At 40.0% G+C, this 21,611-nt stretch overlaps 1 protein-coding gene across 2 annotated transcripts in view; it reads right to left on the reverse strand.

Moving 5' to 3' along the window:
* LOC126203036 (scavenger receptor class B member 1-like) overlaps nucleotides 1-21,611 on the reverse strand; it is a 257,606-nt gene that overhangs the window by 81,520 nt on the left and 154,475 nt on the right. Inside the window, exons 2-4 of one of the 2 annotated variants that reach the window (XM_049937273.1) lie at nucleotides 8,836-9,095; nucleotides 8,458-8,715; nucleotides 4,732-4,823 (exon numbers count right to left, since the gene is read on the reverse strand). In XM_049937273.1, the coding sequence (XP_049793230.1) occupies nucleotides 4,732-4,823; nucleotides 8,458-8,665 (300 nt within the window). In that variant the 5' untranslated portion in view covers nucleotides 8,666-8,715; nucleotides 8,836-9,095. Of the gene's footprint in view, nucleotides 1-4,731; nucleotides 4,824-8,457; nucleotides 8,725-8,835; nucleotides 9,096-21,611 lie in introns of both variants that reach the window. The other variant, XM_049937272.1, reaches the window with a different exon arrangement.

Genomic DNA, 21,611 nt, shown 5'->3' on the forward strand with positions numbered 1-21,611 from the left:
CGCTACTAGCGCAACTCTTACGTGACTGGCGGGAAATTTGAATAGACGCCTACCAACTTTCGTTTACGTTGTGCAGCTCTTCTAGGTGTAGCGATTCTTTCCGTCAGTGTACATGTTAAAAAAACACGTCCGCACGCTAATGTTCGATATCAGTAAGACAAACGAAGAAATCCAGTAGTTACAGCTAGTATCTGGCTTTTATAGCCTACAATAATTTTCCAGTACTGGGAAAAAGAAAGTAGAGCGATGTTCTGGGAAAAATATTGGTTGGAGGTATGAAGTAAACAACGCCTTCAGTCGCAACTTTTTCGTTTTTTATTAACTACACGATGCATTTCGGACCTTGTGGGAAAACAGGCAGAAACTTCAAGACCCGTTTTCAAGAACATGTAAATGCTTGTAGGCTCAAAAATTTCGAAAAATCAGTCATTGCACAATATATGTTGGAAACGAAACATGTCATCAATAGTCTGAAAAGAATTTCGTAATACTACATAACGAAGCCAATGGCAAGACCCTAAGTCTGTTAGAAGAACTGGAGATATACGTCCACAAAATCAAAAAACCAGAATCTATGTTAAATGAACAGACAGACTTCGCAAGCCATAGTTATTTCAGTAATTTTAAAGACCTATTTCTTGCATGTGTCAATTGTTTAGTACTTATATCTTTAGCACTACGAATAAATACATCTTTGACAACACTATGTACAAAAACATCTGTAAAGTGTTTATAAACATATGTGTACAAATGTGTCTCTTCTATGAAGTGACATGTACTAAAATGACAGAGAAAAGAGTGTTTGCCGTTGCTAAAACGTTAAAAATGCTTTCCTTGGATTATATGCAGTTTACACAATTCATTTTCCGCTATTTTGCACATATATTCCACGTTCCATTTACGAAATTCATAACCTAACATTGAACGTATTCGTGACAGGAATATGCATTTCACCTCATTCAAGAGAAGATATTAAACATGTATTAAGACAAATTACACCTGACGATAGACCCATACGGTCCGAAATGCGTCGTGTAGTTAATAAAACACGTAAAAGTTTTGACTGAAGGCGTTGTTTAATTCATACCTCCAATGTTCTGAATACAGTCACGTTTTAAGCTACAAAATATGGATAAAATTAAAAAAAATATTGGTTGCCACTGGGCGTATTGGATGAGCAGAAATATTACTCAACGACTAAAATCACTGTGCTGAAAACAGGATACAAAATTTTGCTAAATTTACTGTGACTCAATCATGCATGACTTTTGTAGACATTGAACACATTAGGGCTTTAAAGATTAAGCTGACTTCATGTACACAGGTATTTACATATAGATCTGGTTTGTCGCCGGCCGTGGTGGTCTCGCGGCTCTAGGCGCGCAGTCAGGAACCGTGCGACTGCTACGGTCGCAGGTTCGAATCCTGCCTCGGGCATGGATGTGTGTGATGTCCTTAGGTTAGTTAGGTTTAAGTAGTTCTAAGTCCTAGGGGACTAATGACCACAGCAGTTGAGTCCCATAGTGCTCAGAGCCATTTTTTGATCTGGTTTGTCAAAGACCGGACAGATAGTCTATGTGGTGTTACAATAGGAACCATCGCGGCATTAACCGGAAGCAATGTTTAATGCAACGTCCTGGGTTCAATACTGGGAAACGTTGGGGTAGGAGCCTGTCTGTGAATTTGCTCGTGGTAGTTTCTCTAGTATAGGGAAACTTGAATTCTATATTAAAGCTTAAACTTAGCTACTGTCTAACCTGTCATCTCAGCTGTGTTTTGCGGTCTCACCCATTGTGTTTATACGAGAGTGTACTGAAAAGTAAAGCCTCCGAAGTTTTTATACGAAAACTCGTAAACCTTTTTAAATATAACAAACGTTATTAACATTCTACATCTTTACTCTTCATGACTACATATTTGAAGCCCGAATTGGAATTGTAAGTGTGCAACATGATGATGTGTAACGGAATTACGTTAGCGTGTGAGAAACAGCGTGCTATAATAGAGTTTATAATTCGAAGATTTCGTCGACACTTCGAGCACCCTCTCCATCATTATGATGCTAGACAACACACGAGCTCTGCGACATCTGTAACAATCGGACGCCCTGTCTTCTCTGTCATCGCTCATCCTCCATACAGTCCCGACTTGGTCCCATCCAGTTCCCTTCTCTTTCCAAAACTGAAGTAACACCTTCGAGGACTTCACTTTGACAGCGATGGAGAGGAGCAAGCAGAAGTGAGGTCGTGGCTCCGTCAACAAAGTCAGAGGTCCGACATTCATGGTATGAGAAGTGATCTCACGTTGGGAGAAAGGTGTTCGTCGTCACGGTGACTCCGATGAGAAATAAATACGTAGTCATGAAGTGTAAAGAGGTAGAAGTTAGTAACGTTTCTTTTGTTTAAAGAGAAGTAAGCGTTTCCACGTAAAAGTTAGGAGTTCTTACTTTTCAGCACACCCTCTTTCTTCATACCGTTGTTTTCAATATTTTCTCTCACACCGCTTTTCTTGAAATAGGTCCTTAGCAACCCATTTCGTGTCATATAAATTGTGTCTCTCTGTTCCACATGTAAAGTCTCGCAGACAACGTTCCCTGCTGGTGGTAGTCTGGGAGATGAATTCCATATTAGAAGTAGTACCAACTCCTCCCTACCACAGGCATACAGTAGCGCATCTGGCTGTCTGGTCGGAGTTTGAAGTGTGCGAATATACCGTCAGCCCTGCCCGTCAAGACGCTGTTGGCTGACTTTTGAGTCACTCTCGGCTCTGCTGTTGCTTTAAAACTACGCTTGTTCTCGGAACATAGTTGGAGAAAATTTCGTGTGTTCCTTTTGAGGCTTAACTGGCAGATCCGACTAGGGAATAAGTTGGTTTTTTTTTTTTGTTATGTGGTAAGGAATAATTTGGTTCAAGTTTCGAAAATACGTTAGTAAAATTTAGGTGTAAAGCACGAATTTGTAACTGTGTTTTGTCTTTGAACAAGATATGGCCACGTTCTTCAGTAAATATATTGTCCACCCTTTAACTATTTCCTCTCAACTTTCTAATGAATGCACATCATTTCCGGAAGTATAAAACCAGTGGAATAATGGCTTCTGTTTTAATTTTCTGGTTCCAGTTTCTTTCGTGACCCATGAGTGGTAGCACCTCATGCTGGAAATCGTATATCGTAAAGTCATGGGAGACCCGAAGTATTCATTAAATCAATCTTCAGCGATTTTCCTACTACGTGTGCATGTGTTTTTAGCCTTCCCGCGGTTTCGTAGTGATTGCTCTGGAGGACTGGACCGACCCTTTCCTGATGATGCAGATACGTGTAGTCAAATTCGTACAAGATCCAACGAGATTGGCTCCATTGAGAGATACAGAGGATTGTGATTAGATGAACCTTTCCGTTCTCCAGCTATTTTCGGAACTTAATTCATTTTTGCCATTTGACCATCCCTTAGTCAACGTGGGTAACCATGCGCAGCCAAATAAAAGTTATGATAATGGGGGAGAAAAGCATTCAGCAGTGCAAGTAATTACGAGTAAAATGAACTCCTATATACATGGAGAAATTTTCATGAGTTAGGATTCATGGAATTTAACATAACTTTTCTGGTAGACTCTGTAGATATGTATCATTCTGTGACACCCTGACCCCCTCCCTTTTGGCTTTATTGCTTTCTTTCAGTGGTTTCTATGGGTACAAATTTCAGTAGGATTTCCTGGGTGTATTATTAATCGAATTACCATGCAAAATTTTTCGGTTCCTAAGAGACTCCCTGAGTCTGTACCCCAACCCTCCTGTGAGGTGTTTCCGCTGAAACATACATGAAAGAACGCTATTCACTACCTCCAAGTATGTTAATTAATGCTTTCTTTGCAGAATGTTTTCTGAAGTGCCCAATATATGTTGATGGAAATAAACAGCTCTTCTGATCGTACACAATCTCCTGTTTAATCTCCTCCTATGCACGAGCTGCCTCCCTTTAGCCTACTAAATTATCCAGAATTACAAAAACTCTTTAAATTTCACAAATGTTTCCGAAATAAATTACAAAAAGGGCGTGAGTCATCACTAAATGATTTTAGCGAAAACTCTTAGTAGTTATATGTTGCGGATTTCGGTAAAAGATATTTGGGCCTAATAAGAGAGATTATAAACAGGTTCGCACGATATTGCACACGTAGCAGAAGACAATAAAGAGAAAATAGATAAGCACTTTGTCCTCCCCTCCCACTCCGCACGTTGTTCTCCCCTACTCCTCCCCCTTGAGATAATAAAATGGACAATGCAAATCGCCGGCCGGTGTGGCCGAGCCGTTCTAGGTGCTACAGTCTGGAACCGAGCGACCGCTACGGTCGCAGGTTCGAATCCTGCCTCCGGCATGGATGTGTGTGATGACCTTAGGTTAGTTAGGTTTAAGTAGTTCTAAGTTCTAGGGGACTGATGAGCTCAGAAGTTAAGTCCCATAGTGCTCAGAGCCATTTGAACCATTTGACAATGCAAATCGCAGCCAGATGAATACATATTTTCTTAATTACAACTCACCTCTTTTATTGTTATGTTTCGATTTACCACGATGTAGGATACTCAAAAAGTCAGATGGTGGTGGTGATGATGATGATGATCATGACAATGATGATGACGTAAAAAATAGAGAAATAAACGGATAAACTAAAATCTGCTATTTAATGGAATGTAGATACCCCTAGAATATCATTTTCCTTAATATGTGATAGTACCTTTCTGATAAGAAGCTCCACAGGATCAAGTAACCATATGGACAATGCAATAGCGACAAGAGATACTCCCAGAAGCAGTCGCAGCAACTGACCTTCAAAAGAATATTTATAAAAACACAATTTTGATTAGATAAAATAAACTTTAAAGAATAAATATTTGTTTTAACAATGAATATCACTGTAGTTTGTATAATAAGGAGTGTTCAAATGAAAAGGTACGTAACGTCGTAGCAGCCACACTCGTTGACATTTGCCTATGCCGCTTTGGGATAACGTACTGATACATCTACGGATTCAAATGTAGCGTCGTCACTCCCCCCTAAAAAATTCAAAGCTGTATCTGCTGTAGGCACGGTGATGCTCACCGTTGTTTTTGACGATCGAGGCATGATACTCATCGAATTCCTCGAGCACGTAAAAACCATTAACAATGACGTGTCCTGTGAGACACTCCGCAGTCTACTCAAGTCCATGAACATCAATGGGTACCTCCACACCTCTCCCAAAGTACGATGGCCAAATTGTACGATGGCCAAATTCAAGTGGTAGCAGCTTGAGTATCGACCCTACAGTCCAGACATGTAACCCAGCGACTTCCCCGTTTTTGGTCCGCTAAAAGAATCTCAAAGGGAAACGTTTGAACTCCGACAGCGAGATGAGGCAGACAATGGAGGGCTGACTCGTGTCACAGTCAAAGGAATTCTGGGAACAAGGGATCCTTCGGCTCATGAAACAGCCGGATATTTGTGCTGAGGCCTCGGGTGACTAATTTTCAATAAAGAGTTCAATTTATACCCACATTATTGTTTCGTACTTTTTCTTTTGAACACCCATCAAACATAACAATTTCTACGTCACCTAGATTTACTAAGAATTTGACGGATATTCTGTAATGTCACAGATATAGCTACTCTGCACGGTAGAAAACACAGAAAATTATCTCAACAACAAAGACGGAAGACTCTAGAACTTATTACTTAAATATGAACAGTGCATTGTTTAGAACGCAAAAGAACTGCAGAAATATTTGAAATGTTTGACACGAATATATGAGAAAATGGATAAGTATAGTCCACAGGAACAGAACATTAAGGACGCAGACTGTTGGAGATACCCATACCTTTCTGAAACGTATTGTATCTAAAGCTAATCAGCAATTTACTAGTGAGAAAATACGCCCACTGTAATATTACAATTATTCTTCGTTAATATGGATAGTTTATAACTTGAAATAACAAGGGATACTTCAAGAAAGCGGTGTGCTTTAGTACACCATATCAGAATGGTATGTATTATCCTAAGTCATAAAGCGTCAGTGGCTGATATGAAGTCTAACGCGGTAGTTTCTAGGCAAATGCAGCCATACGATGAGTAGCGGACCTCCTACACACGTCGTACGCTATTTCTCGGATAAATCATCATTTGTTTCAGATTTAGCACAATTTTCATTCCAAACTGGGAAATTACTAAACAGTAAATTAGTTATTTTAAACTCTGGACACATAAGCGTTTTCCCAAATATTACAGCAGCAAATGTCGTAAAATGTGACATATTGAAGAGAATAACTTGGTTCCTATATATTTTGTGTGTGTTCCTGGAGCTAGTGGTACAGGCCACAGACGACCCGTCTGACTCAGTCACGTGAATGATTACGGTCCCAAAGAATAGAAGGGGGGTCGTGCAACACAGAACTTGATTTGTCTGTTTAATACAGTTGGACGTTAGAGATGACTATTATGTAGAATCTGGGAATTTGTGAATTAATTTATGGAAATCAAAAGTTCAGTTTTAAAAAGTGCTTGACAACTGTTAATGACATTTTAGGACTCTTAGATAAAATCATTTTTTTTTCGAATTAAGGGTCACCAATTAATGGGGTGTATGGATTCAGAATTAATAACTATTACATGACATCTATTAGAACGAAAAAAAATCACAGCAACATTTTCAAATCATTAAATTCATGATAACTCTAGTGACGTAGGTGAGACACTTTTGTGGTGAGTTCTATTCGAAGTGGATACAAGGGTTTTAAAGGGAATAGAGTATGTGGTCGAGAAGGCGTGAAATATTGCGCAAATCAGTTAGCATTCTGTGGTGGCTGAGGATGGCACAGGTAACAAAAACACTTCCGTTCTGGTCATTACGTGCACTGAACTGAGCAGGGCCTGTCATTTTTGATTATTGTCTGTCCAAACCCTGTAACTTGCAATTAGTTGGTATTATCTCTCAAGTTCTTATAACAGAAGCAGAACTAGAAATCCTAATACCTCCTCTTGAAAATCATCCAATATTTAATAATTTCACTTGTCCCTATCACTTCAAGTGGATTATTGTACTCTTCGGCGATGGGTGTAGAGACCTCTGAATATCCATTAATTACAGTTGAAACTATATAATATTTCTCAGCATTATTTGGTGGTGGTCCATCAGGCAAATATTTCTCCTTGTGTCCTCGGATGATCGCAGCCTCTAAAAATCTCTACATAAATTTCTGTGCCCCATTAGCTTTGGAATCAGTCACTCGGGATATATCAATATGCACCGAAGTTTCCGGTATGGTGTCGTTCATACTTCACTTTGCCAAGGAATCATCGTGTAGTAGTGGCTCAAAATTATCGTAACAGAGGCAAAAAGTTCCAAAGGAGATCGAGCAACCACTATTTCAAGCGAACCAGCTCTCACATTGTACTTACATGAATTCAACTTTTGCAAAATTTATGTGTTGGTGAGGGATAACGCATTCACATACGCCTTCTAAAAAAAAAGCGATTTCTGCAACACTGGATGTGTTCCATGCCTTATTACTTAATTTTTTTCTATGGACAGTGAGTTTACAGCAACCAGTATAGTGCTTTTGTGGTAAGAGTATGAGTAGTAGACTGTATTCACATGCCCCGACAATTTTGTAGGACCACACGTAAGGCATTACATGGCATTACGGAACTGATCTCTTGTCTATGTCGACGCCATTAAAGATGAAGTGGTGCAGCATCAGATTAGATAATGGCAGTGCATAAAAGCAACCCAAGAGATTTGTAGAAACGAAAGAAAATCTACATTCCGTGACCGGAAGGGTATTATAATCCCACTCCTAGATGTGAATATAGTAGCTTCACATAAGTAGCGTTGTACGCTGCGGCTCTGGAAGAGCCGTGAGAGGGTCAAAGTGTTGCCACACGAATGTCAATAAAAATTGGAAGAACGTGTGATATCACGAACCAAATAGCTGCCGATACGAGAAGAACAGCTACCACATAGTATACATAAATGTGTGTGAGGCGCATGCAATGAGATCATAATTCATCTAGTGCAAACCAACAGATTCGCTGCTCCTGTACAAATTTCAACAGGCTTTCATAGGACATCTGACTATTATACTGTCTCAGAGCCGTTTAAAGACCGACCACTTGCAATTCCGTTAATTTTACCCTTCTTTAAACATCACCAACAAATGTGCCAGATAACAGAGGTGTACCATAAATCATGGTTCCGACCAACAGCAGTAGGCCAGAGTAACGTTCTCAGATGAACACTGCTTCATGATAACGATCGTTTTTGGATACCATGTGGTATTTAGTGAACCAATTTATCAAGTTCTCCCAGATACTTGCAGTTTATTCTTCTCCCGTTTCCCCAGCTCCCACATTTCATTTAAACAAAATTCTATTGTCCTAGCAGAATATTCCTGAAACTCAATCAAAAAGATATAAGCAGACAGTTACCTTTGTACTTCGTAGCCGCAAAATTGCACTTGGCTAGAGTGGCAGCAGAAAGGGAATGTGGGTTGCCTACCAACAAGGGACTCAAGTGCTCGCTCGGTCTCTCGGCGTTGAGGCATGGTGTACGTTCCCTATCGTCGACAGTTCTGTCGCCATCACCTGTCGTACTTCCTGCCTCCATAGCAGCCGTCTGATTCCCTTCATCTACCATGTTGCCTTCCAATGGTGGAACTTTATTTTCTCACACCGGCTCGATGTGCCCTGCAAAAACTGCAAATACGACTGATTTCCTTCCAGAACATACTGAAGATCTGACTAATGCTACAGATAACATATACCAAATACCTCATAGATTATACAGCATAACGTTAAAAGTAATACCTCTGCTATATATGCTACAAAAGTGCCATATTTATGTAGCAGTGATCAGCTGCACCTCAACGCCATTACAGCACACGTAGCACAACTCATGCAGCACTCCAGGGAAGAATTAGAAATGCTTGAAAGGCTTCCACATTCGTGTACTGACATCTCTTAATGACGAACAGGAGCTTCACAGTTGCAGTTTAGGAAAACATGGATCATTGTTTTCTTTCTCTGAATCGAGTACTCAGGATCTTCAACGCAATGAAATCTACAGTCTGAAACAAGTTTAAAAATTCATCAACGAAATGTTCACAGACAATGTAACAAGAATAATCTAAAAATAATGTAAGAATTAGACGACTACATATAGTACTGACAAAATTTTCGTGATAGCAAAGCTTTTAAATTTCAATAGATTATTCTTTCCTAGGTACCTTCGAACATGTTTTTACATTTGGTAAAAACTTTACCTTTACAGAGTAATGTACTTTCGGAAAAAGACTGCAGTACATTAAAAGCGAATACTGTTGTTGAGAAACGTAATAAACTTCTATTCCAGAATCGGCTAGGAACGGAAGTCCCCTAAACGCTACTTTCGACGACGGTAAAGAACGTTTACACGTACTTTGAACCCACCAATGGTGGTATACCTGTTATGTGTGCGATAATAGTATGCAAGCTGAACTGAAGGCTGATAAGATTATATACATAGACGCAAGTATGTTATACATCAACAAGCGTTTAAATTAAACTTCATAATATAGATGGATAGCAACAACTTTGGATATCGATAAGAGGATAACATCTGTAGTTACTATAGCAAAACTTAAAGAAGACAAGAAGCCCTGCAGTCCGATTATACAAGCTGTTAATCTTCGATTTAGAAAGATGGACGACAACTGTTAACACGAATCTGTTGAAGACAAGAAGTTTCGGGAACGAAACTCTATGGCGAACGCGGGAAAGATACATAGATTGCCAGACGGATATGTTTTTGTGCAGTAACTGTTCGCAGAATGTGGTAAATCAGAAATGAAACCTAAAAGACTGGATAGGTGCAAGTATGACTCGCGCTCTGTGGGTACCACACGAATTTTTCTGTGGACTTGTCAAGTCTTCGAAGTTTACACACCATAAAAAGTTCACGGAATCCAGGCTATGGTTATGCATGCATCGATGCATCTGAGTCTCTATACAAGGAGTGCGTAAGGGCCCGAAGAGGGCATTAACGAGGTGGTGAAACTGGCCGTATAAATAAAGTAATAACTTATGAAAACTGAAGGCTGTTTCATCAAAGAGTCTTCAGTTTCTCTGTTGCACTGTGTAAAGGCTTATCTTTAAGGTCTCTCTTTTATTATGTAAAGAAAATTTTTTGTTGGGCTCTCAGCCGAAGAATTAACTTGAATTTTCCTTAATATGGCCTTTAGCGGGAATTTGTAAATGCTTGGTTTTTAAACAATTTCCTTAGCTGATCTGAAATATTATTTCGCCCTTTAGCCGAGAAGATATTGTAATTTTACTTAAGTAAGGCCTAGGGCCGTCACTCCAAATCCTGGTGTTTCAAAACCAGTCATTTTTCTTTGATAAGTATCTGACCGCCCACTGTTCCGTATCCAAAATAGATCAATAGAAATTGGTTATGGAATGGATGATGGACAGAACACGTCAAGACGTAAGAACTGCACCAGGAAAATTTCTAAATACGAAGCTTCTTACGATTTCCAGGTAATCATAGAGCATAGTGAAGAGAAATTACAAACAGTGATACACAAATGAAGCAATGTTAGTCTGAATTATAACGTAAAGGTATCAAAAATAAAAACAATAGAAATTTTAGGAAAATACCCCTTAAGGACTAAGCCAATCATCAGCAACATACGAGTAGAACAAGTGTCTCATTTCAAGTATTCGGGATGTAAGAAAACTTGTGAAGAAGAGGATAACATAAATAAATTAATTCTTATTAATATATATATATATATATATATATATATATATATATATATATATATATATATATATATATATATATGGCACGAAACGGAGAACACTAAAGAATAAAACGAGAAGTCCAAATGAATTTCTGTAAAGTCATGGCAATACTCACAGTATTACATGGATCAGGAACTTTGACCTTAAGATCAAAAGACGTCAGGCAGCATGAAACATTAGAAGTGAAGATCCTTAGATCAATGAAAGGGTGCGCAACGGAAGACAAAAAATGGGAAAAAAGGAAAAAAATTGAGGTTACAACCATTAACTGAATGTATTCCGACAAGACTGAGGGTATAGCGAAGAACTGAAAAAGTAAGTAGGACTGGAAAGTGAATGTACATCTACATCTACATGGATACTCTGAAAATCACATTTAAGTGCCTGACAGAGGGTTCATCGAACCACCTTCACAATTCTCAATTATTCCAATCTCGTATACTGCGCAGAAACAACGAACACCACCTATATCTTTCCGTACGAGCTCTGATTTCCCTTATGTCATCGTAGTGATCGTTTCTCCCTATGTAGGTCGGTGTCAATAAAATATTTTCACATTCGGATGAGAGATGGTGATTGGAATTTCGTGAGAAATTTCCGTCGCAACTAGAAACGCCTTTCTTTTAATGATGTCCAGCCCAAATCCTGTATCATTTCACTGACACTCTCTCCCGTATTTCGCAGTAGTACAAAACATGCTGTCCTTATTTGAGCTTTTTCGATGTACTCCGTCAGTTATATCTGGTAAGGATCCCACACGGTGCAGCAGTATTCTAAAAGAGGACGGACAAGCGTAGTGTAGGCAGTCGCTCTAGTAGATTTATTACATTTTCTAAGTGTTCTGCCAATAAAACGCAGTCTTTCGTTAGCCTTCACCACAACATTTTCTATGTGTTCCTCCCAATTTAACTTGTTCGTAATTGTGATTCCTAGGTATTTAGTTGAATTTACTACGTATGTCGCCTCAGAGAATACCTCGACGAGCGATGTAATATAATTATTTTGGGAGAACCAGTGTGGGAAGGCAGAGGAAGATATTTTGAGGTCGGAACAGCTAGAACAAGAAGGAGAAGGAGACTGTGGTAATTTCTGACGACCCGTCCGTTGTCTAAATCTACATTTCAGAATCCATCTCTTACATTGTGTGAAACAGAATATTTAGAGTGCTACTGCCCCCTCAAACTTGTTGCAACTGCACATAACGCGCAGAAAGAATGACGACTGCGCTTATGCTAATGTTATCCTCATTGAAATCTGGTTTCGCTGGACAGAGCGTATCAGGTTGTGGAAAGGGGCCAAGGTCAATTACTGTTACTTATACAAGAACACGCACAACTTTGTTCCTCAAACCAATGCACCGTTTTCTCTTTAAAATACCAAAGACCAATTTACAGCTGAGGGCCCAAGTAACTTCTCTAGAATAAGTTTAAATGATTGCCTTTAAGACACCAGGATTTAGAGTGAGGGCTGAAGGCCTTACTTAAGTAAAATTACATCTTCACGGTTAAAGGTCGAAATAATATTTCAAATCAGCTAAGGAAATTATTTAAAAGTCAAGCATTTACAAAATTGGGCTACAGGCCATAATAAAGAAAATTCAAGTTACTTCTTAGGCTGAAAATCCAATTAAAATAATTTTCTTTACATAATAAAAGAGAGACCTTAAGCCTTGACACAGCACAACAGAAAAACATCTTAAGAAAACTTGAAGTATCTTGTCGGTTGAAGGCCCAAGCAATTACTCAAGAATAATTAAAGACAACCTTGAGATAAACGCTTACAGAACACGGCCGAGGGCCGTTTCAAGCCCCAAACGTATCAATCATACATAATCCGTACCAAAAGGCTTGAAAGCTGCATAAGTCAAACAAATACGCAAGAAATTAAACAGCAGTAATCTGATGAATTACAGACACATATCACGGATATTGTTTTGAAGTAGTATTATAGGACGTGCGAAAAGTGGCTATTGTCACTAAGTTGGGAAAAGTGTGAGATCACCAACACGAGTACGAAAAGAAATGTATCAAATTTCGGCTGTACGGTATGTCACACGAATTTAAACGCTGTCAGTTCAAATAAATAACACAGGAATTACAGCTACGAACAAGCTAAACTGGAAACTATTACATCGATAATGTTGTGGGGAAGTCAAACTAATGTCTTATTTTATTTCCAGAATTCCTAGATGATGCAGCAGGTTGTGACACACCAGGTTGACCTCCTCCCTCCTACTTTGTACGCATTCCTATTATCACTAACTTTCTTTTTTGAAATTCCGATGTTAAATTTCAAACATTTAGCACATAGCATGTATCGTACCAAAATGGTATAAGCAAATTTCCCCCACAAAACTGTATTATTCAGATCATTCAGTTTGGTGCCTGGTTTAAATTCTCTGATTAGCTTCGACAGAAATAATGGTAATCAAAAGTTACTGCAGTTATAATAACGCGTACATCTAGCCACAGGGAAACCTCATAATAGGTAAATTCAGAAAGAAAGACCTCTTCCAAAGAAAAGAGCTACTTTTGCTCTTTTCAGTACAGTGTTTCCATTAACATAAACATAACTAGTTTACAGGAAATCGTTAATTGTGTATTTCACTTAGTACAAAATTTCATTGGCGATTATTGGTAAATAACCGTAAATTTCCGGGATTTGTTGATGCACTTCACCTAATTTTTCTGAATCTGTTGACACCCGTATTAATGAACAAATGTTCTTCATTAAAAAAATTGCTGAATTTTAATACAAAAGATAGATCTCGTGGTTATAAATCCAGGATTCCCATTGTGTAGGAATAATTAGCACTGTATACATTAATAAATACAGGTTATAACAAATAATATAGAAACAAGGTATAATGACAAAATCAATGACCAATAAAAGATGAACTTTTTGACCTATGGAATTTGAAAACTCTCATAAATTAACAAGATTCAGATAATCCTGGAGGGAGTCTTTGTAAGGCCCAAGCTCGCTCAGTTTTCGGGCATTCTGCTAATTTTGCTCATAGCTTTCGGCTGGTATAGCTAGTCCGTTCTCTTACCAGCCGCTGGAATCTTTTGAGTTGTGTCTGTTGCAAACACGGATGAGAGAATTTGGTTTACAACGATGAGCATTAGACAATCAAAATGTGCCTTGGATCATTTCAACAATGTTTGTGATTAATAACAGTTCTGTGACTTTTGATTCTTAATTGCGTGTGAAGTAGCTTTAGTACACTTCTTTTGTACTCCAAAGTTTTACTTTTTGATGAAATAAGAACTATTTTGCTTCGCGTATATCCATGCTAACTACCTGAGTGTAAACTTTCTAAGAAAACTTGTCACCACAGGCAGGATGATAGAAGTACGATTAAAGATTGGTAAACTTCCAATTTAGAGCCTAAGAAGAAGGTTTTGACTAGTCACTTTAAGGATAGTTCCTACATCAGCATTTTGAGTTGGTGATTCACCGAAAATGCGCAACTACCATTTTATAACAGGAAGGGCTAGTTCACGTGGCAGGGTCTACTGAAGAGGATCCCTAAACTACCCTTGTTCGTCCTCTGCTAGATTATTGGTGTGGTGTATGGTATCTTTGCCAGATAAGATTGACGGAGGGCATCGGAAAAGTCCATAGAAGGGCTGCTCGTTTTGTATTATCGCGAAATAGGGGAGAGAGTGTCACGGATATAAGAAGCTAGTTGAGGATGGCAATCTTTAAAAAAAGGTATTCTTCGGTCCTGCGAGATTTTTCACGAAATTTCAATCATATTTTCTCCTCTGAATGTGAATCCACACTGGGAGGTTTGATCTCCGTAATAGAACAAGAAATATCAGAATTTTTACAGAAAGATTGAAGTGTTCAGTTTTCCCAGATGCCGTTGGTGATTGAAACGAGAGAAATAGTGTGAATCTGGTTCGAAGAAACCTCTGTCAGTCACTTAAGCGTTACTTGGAAATGGAGATGTAGATATAAATGTTTTTATGATCGTAAGGCTATACATATACCTCAAGGTATAAAGGCTCTTTATTTATCGGCCATTTATTAGTTTGTATCTACCAGTAAAAGGAAGGAACATCACAGTGACACTGAAATCTGAAGAGATGACATCTAACAGCAGTAGGAACCTACGAACTCGAGAAAAGAAAGAAGAAGCAAATCTGTACTTCAGAGAATCTCAAGAATGTGTGAATAGAAAAACAATGTGACCATGCCGTCTTTTCAGGAGACGAAAATGCAAGAATTGATAAGGAACCCATCGCTAGTTAATCAGCAACGATGGAGAAGCACTATGGGACTTAATTTCTGAGGTCATCAGTCCCCTAGACTTAGAACTACTTAAACCTAACTAACCTAAGGACATCACACACACCCATGCCCGAGGCAGAATTCGAAACTGCGACCGCAGCAGCAGCGCGGTTCCGGACTGAAGCGCCTAGAACCGCTCGGTCACAATGGCCGGCCACTGCAGATGAAATGGAGGTACTTGTCGGGAGTGGAGGCTTGTATGGAAATCAAACGTGGACGATAAACAGTTCAGAGAAGAAGAGAATAGAGGCTTTTGAGAGGTAATGTTATAGAAGAATGCTGAAGATTAGGTGGGTAGATTCCGTAACTAATGAGAAGGTATTGAACTGATTTGGAAAAAAAAGAAATGTGTGACACAACGTTACTAATAGATTTGGAAAGAAAGGAAATTTTTGACACAGCTTGACTAACAGATTTGGAAAGAAAAGAAATTTGTGGCACAATTTAAACAAAGAAAGGGATCGATTTATAGGACATATTCTGAGACACCAGTTTGATGCTGCAGGAAACTATAAGGGGTAGAAATTGTAGATGAGGATCAACAGATGAATGCACTGAGAATGTTCAAAAGGATGCAGCTGTTATTCATAGATGAAGAAGATTGCGCAGTATAGAGTCACGTTGGAGAGCTGCTTTAAACCAGTCTTCGGACTGGAGACCACCTCAACGCCGACAGCTAACTGAAAGTTTTCGGACACAAAGGTGTCATTCTTGTGGATGTGTTACCAAAATGTCAACCATTTATTCAGAGGTGTATGTGAAAACCCTGAACGAACTCAAAACTGTTTGAGATGTGTTCTGTCTGATGATATTCCAAAAGACATCTTACCAGTTCATTGGTTAAAAAGAAACAGTGGCACGTGGTCTGCATAAGCCCGCAGATCTTTTATTGATTACATATTTTCCAAAACTTACTTAGGTCAAAGAGGCAGAATATTCGAAATATGCTTCAAAGTGCACGCTTCAGTTCAAAATAATAATAAAACAGCGAAAATCTTCAGACATCTAAGCACGCTGTAGGAATTACTGATACCTATTTGGAAGTCATGCACAGTGAACCTAAGTGACACTTCCTAACAATGTTGGAAGAAACAGACATTTTACACACCGTCTGCAAGAGCCTGGCAACACGTTAAATCAGCAATACAATTTTATTTACAGAGAATTTTTAAAAGCTTTGAAGCCCTCTTTCAATCGTCCACCTCGCCGCAGCGCACGTATGATCGACAGTCCCACTCTCCGAGAAGAGACAGCGGCTCACACACCGCCCTAGCAGCACGCCTACGTGCAGACTGGCTTCCTTACACTCTGCAAGACTGCGTGCCATACAACGCCATCAAGCAGATGAAAATGCAGTTACCCACTACTACCACCCCCTGATTTCTGTAACTTTATGTGCTACATATAGTTTCATTTTTGTAATTATTGTTTTATATTTTTTACGGTTTTATACTTTCAGTGATTTTTAATTGTTAGTGACACTTAATAGAGTTCTAGGTCCTCTACATAATTCACGTCTATAATTTTGCGATCTTTATGTCCTTCACTATTTATATATCCATTGTTCTAAGCGTATACTATTAATATCTTAACAAGAATTTTTGTAGAGTTTTATTTTTTATACTTTCAGAGACCTTATGGTTTTATACCTTTAAAGTTTCACACTTTTCATATTTTAAGACAGTAGCCCAGTTTTACCTATGATATTTCCACTTTTATAATTTACTATTTTTCGCCCTTTTACAGTTTTACACATCCAGTGGTCTACACTTTTAGTATTTTAACGAATGAGTTTTTTCTTAATTGACTTTTTGTGTAAGACCCGCTCTCGTTAAACCAATAGCATAGCTGCTACTAACCATCCCTGCATTTACCCCCTCCTCTTCCCTTTTTATCCTTTCGCCACTCTCAGTCCCCCTCGCTCCATTTCACAATTTTACTATTTTGTGCAGTTTACATTTTACATACCCATTGTTCTACGTTATTAGTATTTTAACGAGAATTTTTACGTAGTTACACGTTCTATAATTGTAGAAAGGCCCCTCTTTTTAAACTCATGACATCCCCACCATCATTCCTGCTCCCAGCAACCATTCACCTGACCCAGTCCACTTTCCCCTTCCTCTCAACTTCTTTTTTCCCTTTCTTCCTCCCCTTTCCCCTACCTCCACAAGACATCTATTAAAAACATTGCCTGCACTTGCAAAACACTGTACTCGGAAAATATGGTTCTGGATAGACAAGGCAGGTTGCCTACACAACTACTTAGATGAATTCTACATGTTTGTAGAATTAATTTCTCTATTTATTTTGGCGCGCAGAGTGGTCGCGCTGTTTGAAGCACCACGTCACGGATTGCGCGGCCTCTCCCACCGGAGGTTCGAGTCCTCCCTCGAGCGTGGGTGTGTGTGTGTTGTTCTTAGCATAAGTTAGTTTAAGTAGTGTGAAAGTCTAGGGACCGATGACCTCAACAGCTTGATCCCTTAGGAATTCACACGCATTTGAACATTTCTACTTATTTTAAAATATTGGTCGATACATATTTAGTTCTACTTTGGCTTAAATATGAAGATCATCCAGAGTTATCGAAACATGGCATTTAAATAAAAATGTGCGACTCAGACTGAACAATAAATGAGAACAATTTTTGTTTACGTAATAGTAAATAAAAATCCCAGTTCAAGGCTGAAAACCTGGTTAGCGAATGGATGAGAGAAAGAGTAGCTTAAGTTATAGGACTAGAAAAGATAGATTTGAAAATGCGACGGTTTTTTGCAACTGCTAGATAATCATACGGAAAAGTGAAACGCAATTACAAAAAGCATTGCATAAAACAAACAAATTACCCTGAACAACAACAATATAACCTGAAGATATCAACAACAATAAGGAAAACAGAAACTATGGCCTTTTTTAGGAGAATATCACATAAGAATTAAGATAATCATCTGTCACATAATAATAGACCGTTCCATTTGCAGTATCAAGGATGTGACATAACTTTCGAAGAAGAGAAGAAGGTAAATAAGAAAATGAAAATCTATCAAGAGAAGTGTGACACACGAAGAATAATATCAAAACGTAGAACGAGAAGAGAAACCCGAATGATACTTTATAAAGTAATTGCAATGCTGAAGGTGACATATAGAGCAGGAAGTTGGACGACAAGTTTGGAAGACCTAAGACAATTTGAAATGTCAGAAGTATAGTTTCTTAGATCAAGTGAAGAAATAAGAAAATCAATATGAGTACAGCCATTAACTAAAAAGTAATTCAACGAAAGCAGGATTGTGAAAAGCATGTGTTGCTTATGTCACCTCAGAGAACCGCTCGACAAACGATGGAATACGATGCCACTGAAAGAAGTAACGTGGGAAGGCTGAGGAAAAGATGGCGACACTTTAACAGGCCATAAGGCCTAATCCTGGACACGTAGAAGAGGAAATCTTGTTTTATGTAGAGTGAACTGCCAGTCGCTGCACCAACCATCAATTCTTTGCGGGTCTTTTTGCATTTCGCTACGATTCTATGGCACTGAAACATCCATATTCACAACAGTAGCTTGAACAGCTTAGTGGTGCTCCCAGCCTTATTCTATGTTTTCTGACGTCTTACAGTCTATAGACTTCTTAATTACGATGTCATAAAAACTTGGCTTTTGCCCCACGATACTAGCCTCATGCGTATTTCATTTCACGATTACATTCGAAGCTATGTTGCTTTAATCGGGTATGTCGCTGATGTTCCTTACGTCTCTCCTCGCACCTTGTAAGACATGTCGCATGGAATACGGTACAAACCAAGCTTTCGGACTTATTCACTGCCCAGTCACATTAATGTTACCACCTGCCCAAAGCGTAATAACCATTAATAAGACGTGCAGGAAGAAGTTCTGAAACATACCGACAGGACGTACAACTATGCCGACTAGTGTTATGGCCAGCTACGCTAGGTTCCTCGGCTGAAGATCGGCGACGCGAACAGCCAGTTCGAGATGGTACTACAGATGTTCGATTATTGATTTCGATTCCGGGGTGTTTGAACATCAGAGGAGTACGGTTAACTCATCCTCATGCTTGTCGAACCACGCACATACACTGCCGGCATTCTGACACGCTGCATTGTCCTTCTAGTAGATGCCTTCGTTCCGAGGAAAAACAAACCTTAATGCCGAGGACAAACAAACCTTAATGCCGAGGACAAACAAACTGCATGAATGGATATACATAGTCCCAGAGTAGAGATGCATACTTCTGTTGATGCACTGTGTCTTCAAGAATTACTACATCACCCAGGGAATGTCTCGAAAACATTGGTAAGGCCATAACGCTCCCTCCTCTGTTCTGGACACGTAGCTTTCAGGCGCCAACAGCCATGTGTGTCCGATAGAGCATAGAACGTGATTCACCCACGGTCACATATCGCCACTCAGTGGACGGACATCCAGTTATGGTAATAGTATGCAAATTTCAGCCCTCGGCGCTGACGAACAGCAGTTAGGATGCGTGCATGAACCGGGCGCAGCCAGTTTCCGCTGAACGGTCCTTGAGGAGACATTGTTGGTGGTCCCTTGGTTCATTTGCTCAACAGCCCACGTCTGTTAGCCCGTACACATTTCCGCAGCTGTCGTTCATCCGTGTCGTCTACAACACTCTCGCCTCCGCACTGGTTTCGGACAGCATCATTTTCGGAATGGAATTTTCGCTCTGCAGCGGACTGTGTGTGCCGATTTGAAACCTCCTGGTAGATTAGAACTGTGTGCCGGACCGAGACTCGAACTCGGGAACTTCGCATTTCGTAGGAAAGTCCTCTACCAACGATCTCCCCAGGCACGATCCACGACCCGTCCTCACAGCTATAATCCCGTCAGTACATCTCCTACCTTCCGAACTTCACAGCAGCTCTCCTGCAGACCTTGTAGAACCAGCACTCCTGGAAGAAAGGACGTCGCGGAGACATGGCTTAGCCACAGCCTGTGGACGTTTCCAGAATTAAATTATCATCCTGCAGCGGGGTGTGCGCTGATACGAAACCTCCTGGCAGATTAAACTGTGTGCCGAACTAGAACTGAGGACATTTTTCTTTTGCGGGGAAGTGCTCTACGAACGAGCTACACTAGCACGACTTGCGACCGATTCATACAGCTTTAATTCCGACAGTACGTGGTCTCCTACCTTCCAAACTTCACAGAAGCTCTCCTGCGAACCTTGCAGAACTAGCAGTCATAGAAGAAAGGATATTGCGGAGACATGGCTTAGTCACAGCCTGGAGGATGTTTCCAGAATGAGATTTTCACTCTGCAGCGATGCGCTGATATGAAACTTCCTGGCATATTAAAACTGTGTGCTGGACCGAGACTAACTCGGGCCCTTTGCCTTTCGGGGGCAAGTGCTCAACCAATGTTGTTCTGTCTGCCGAGTGAGTCGTACCGCCTCCGCTCCGCCTTACTGTTTATGTTCGTCGACTTGCAACGGCGTCGGCCGCTCCGCTATGGCTACCATGGTTTCACGTACATTCCACGATAAGGGACTGTGAGTTTTACTTTCGATAGAAAGGAGCTACACGTGCAGTCTGGGTCTCTAGAAATCCACGATTACCTTGTCGATACAAATAATGTGAACTCTGATCAGGTCCACACCGCTTACGTTGATGCAGACGGGTACGTGTTTTACTTGATATTTATGGATCCCCTTCACGTTGAAAGATTATTGTCGCGACATAATTCTCAAATCCCTTCAAGCATCGCGATAATTCCGTTAGTATTGCCTCACTCGCAGATGCTGAAATCGAATATACCAATGTTCGAGTCTTCAACCGCCCGCCGGAAGTTGATGACAACTTCTAAAGGACATATTGACGCCTTAAGGTAACGTGAAAAACGTCCGTCGTGAACGCTGGTGTACTTAACACAGATTACAGTGTTGTAGTGGAATTCGTTCCGTGGAAATGAATGTCAAACGCAATATTCCATCCCATTTCCAAGTGTGCGGTTACCGTGTCCGTGTCATGTATACTGGTCAAGAGGGAATCTTCTTCCTATGAAATGAAAGTAGACGCGTTCGGTCTAATCGTACGCGGAGGGTTTTTGTATTAAAGTCGTCTTTATTGCAGCGTTGATAATCTTGTTCCTTCCACTTCCGCCGTTGGACCCACTTATGCTTCGGATTATAAAGAACAGACAGTCAGTTCTGACAATCGTGTCAACGAATTTCCGCCTTCACCTCCACGACAGGTTCGGAATCCTATTGGCCCGAGAATAGAACTTATAATGGCGACAAACAAGTGACATCGGAGTCAGGATGGTGATAGCGAGGAATTGGCTGTGCCTTCTGCGCCAGCCTCCTTCGCGTTGATTGTGTCCCCTGCTCCTCTCGATGATACAATACCTCCCGTCCGTGGTATTGTGAGTGGCGAAGAAGTTATCTCAGCAACCTTTCTGCTCGCGAAGTGACTCCTGAGCTGCCTGTGTGTGTAGAGGGAGCGGAGTCCCACCTCCCTGC

The sequence above is a fragment of the Schistocerca nitens genome, chromosome 9, assembly GCF_023898315.1.
Source record: "Schistocerca nitens isolate TAMUIC-IGC-003100 chromosome 9, iqSchNite1.1, whole genome shotgun sequence".
Classification (NCBI taxonomy): Eukaryota; Metazoa; Arthropoda; class Insecta; order Orthoptera; family Acrididae; genus Schistocerca; species Schistocerca nitens.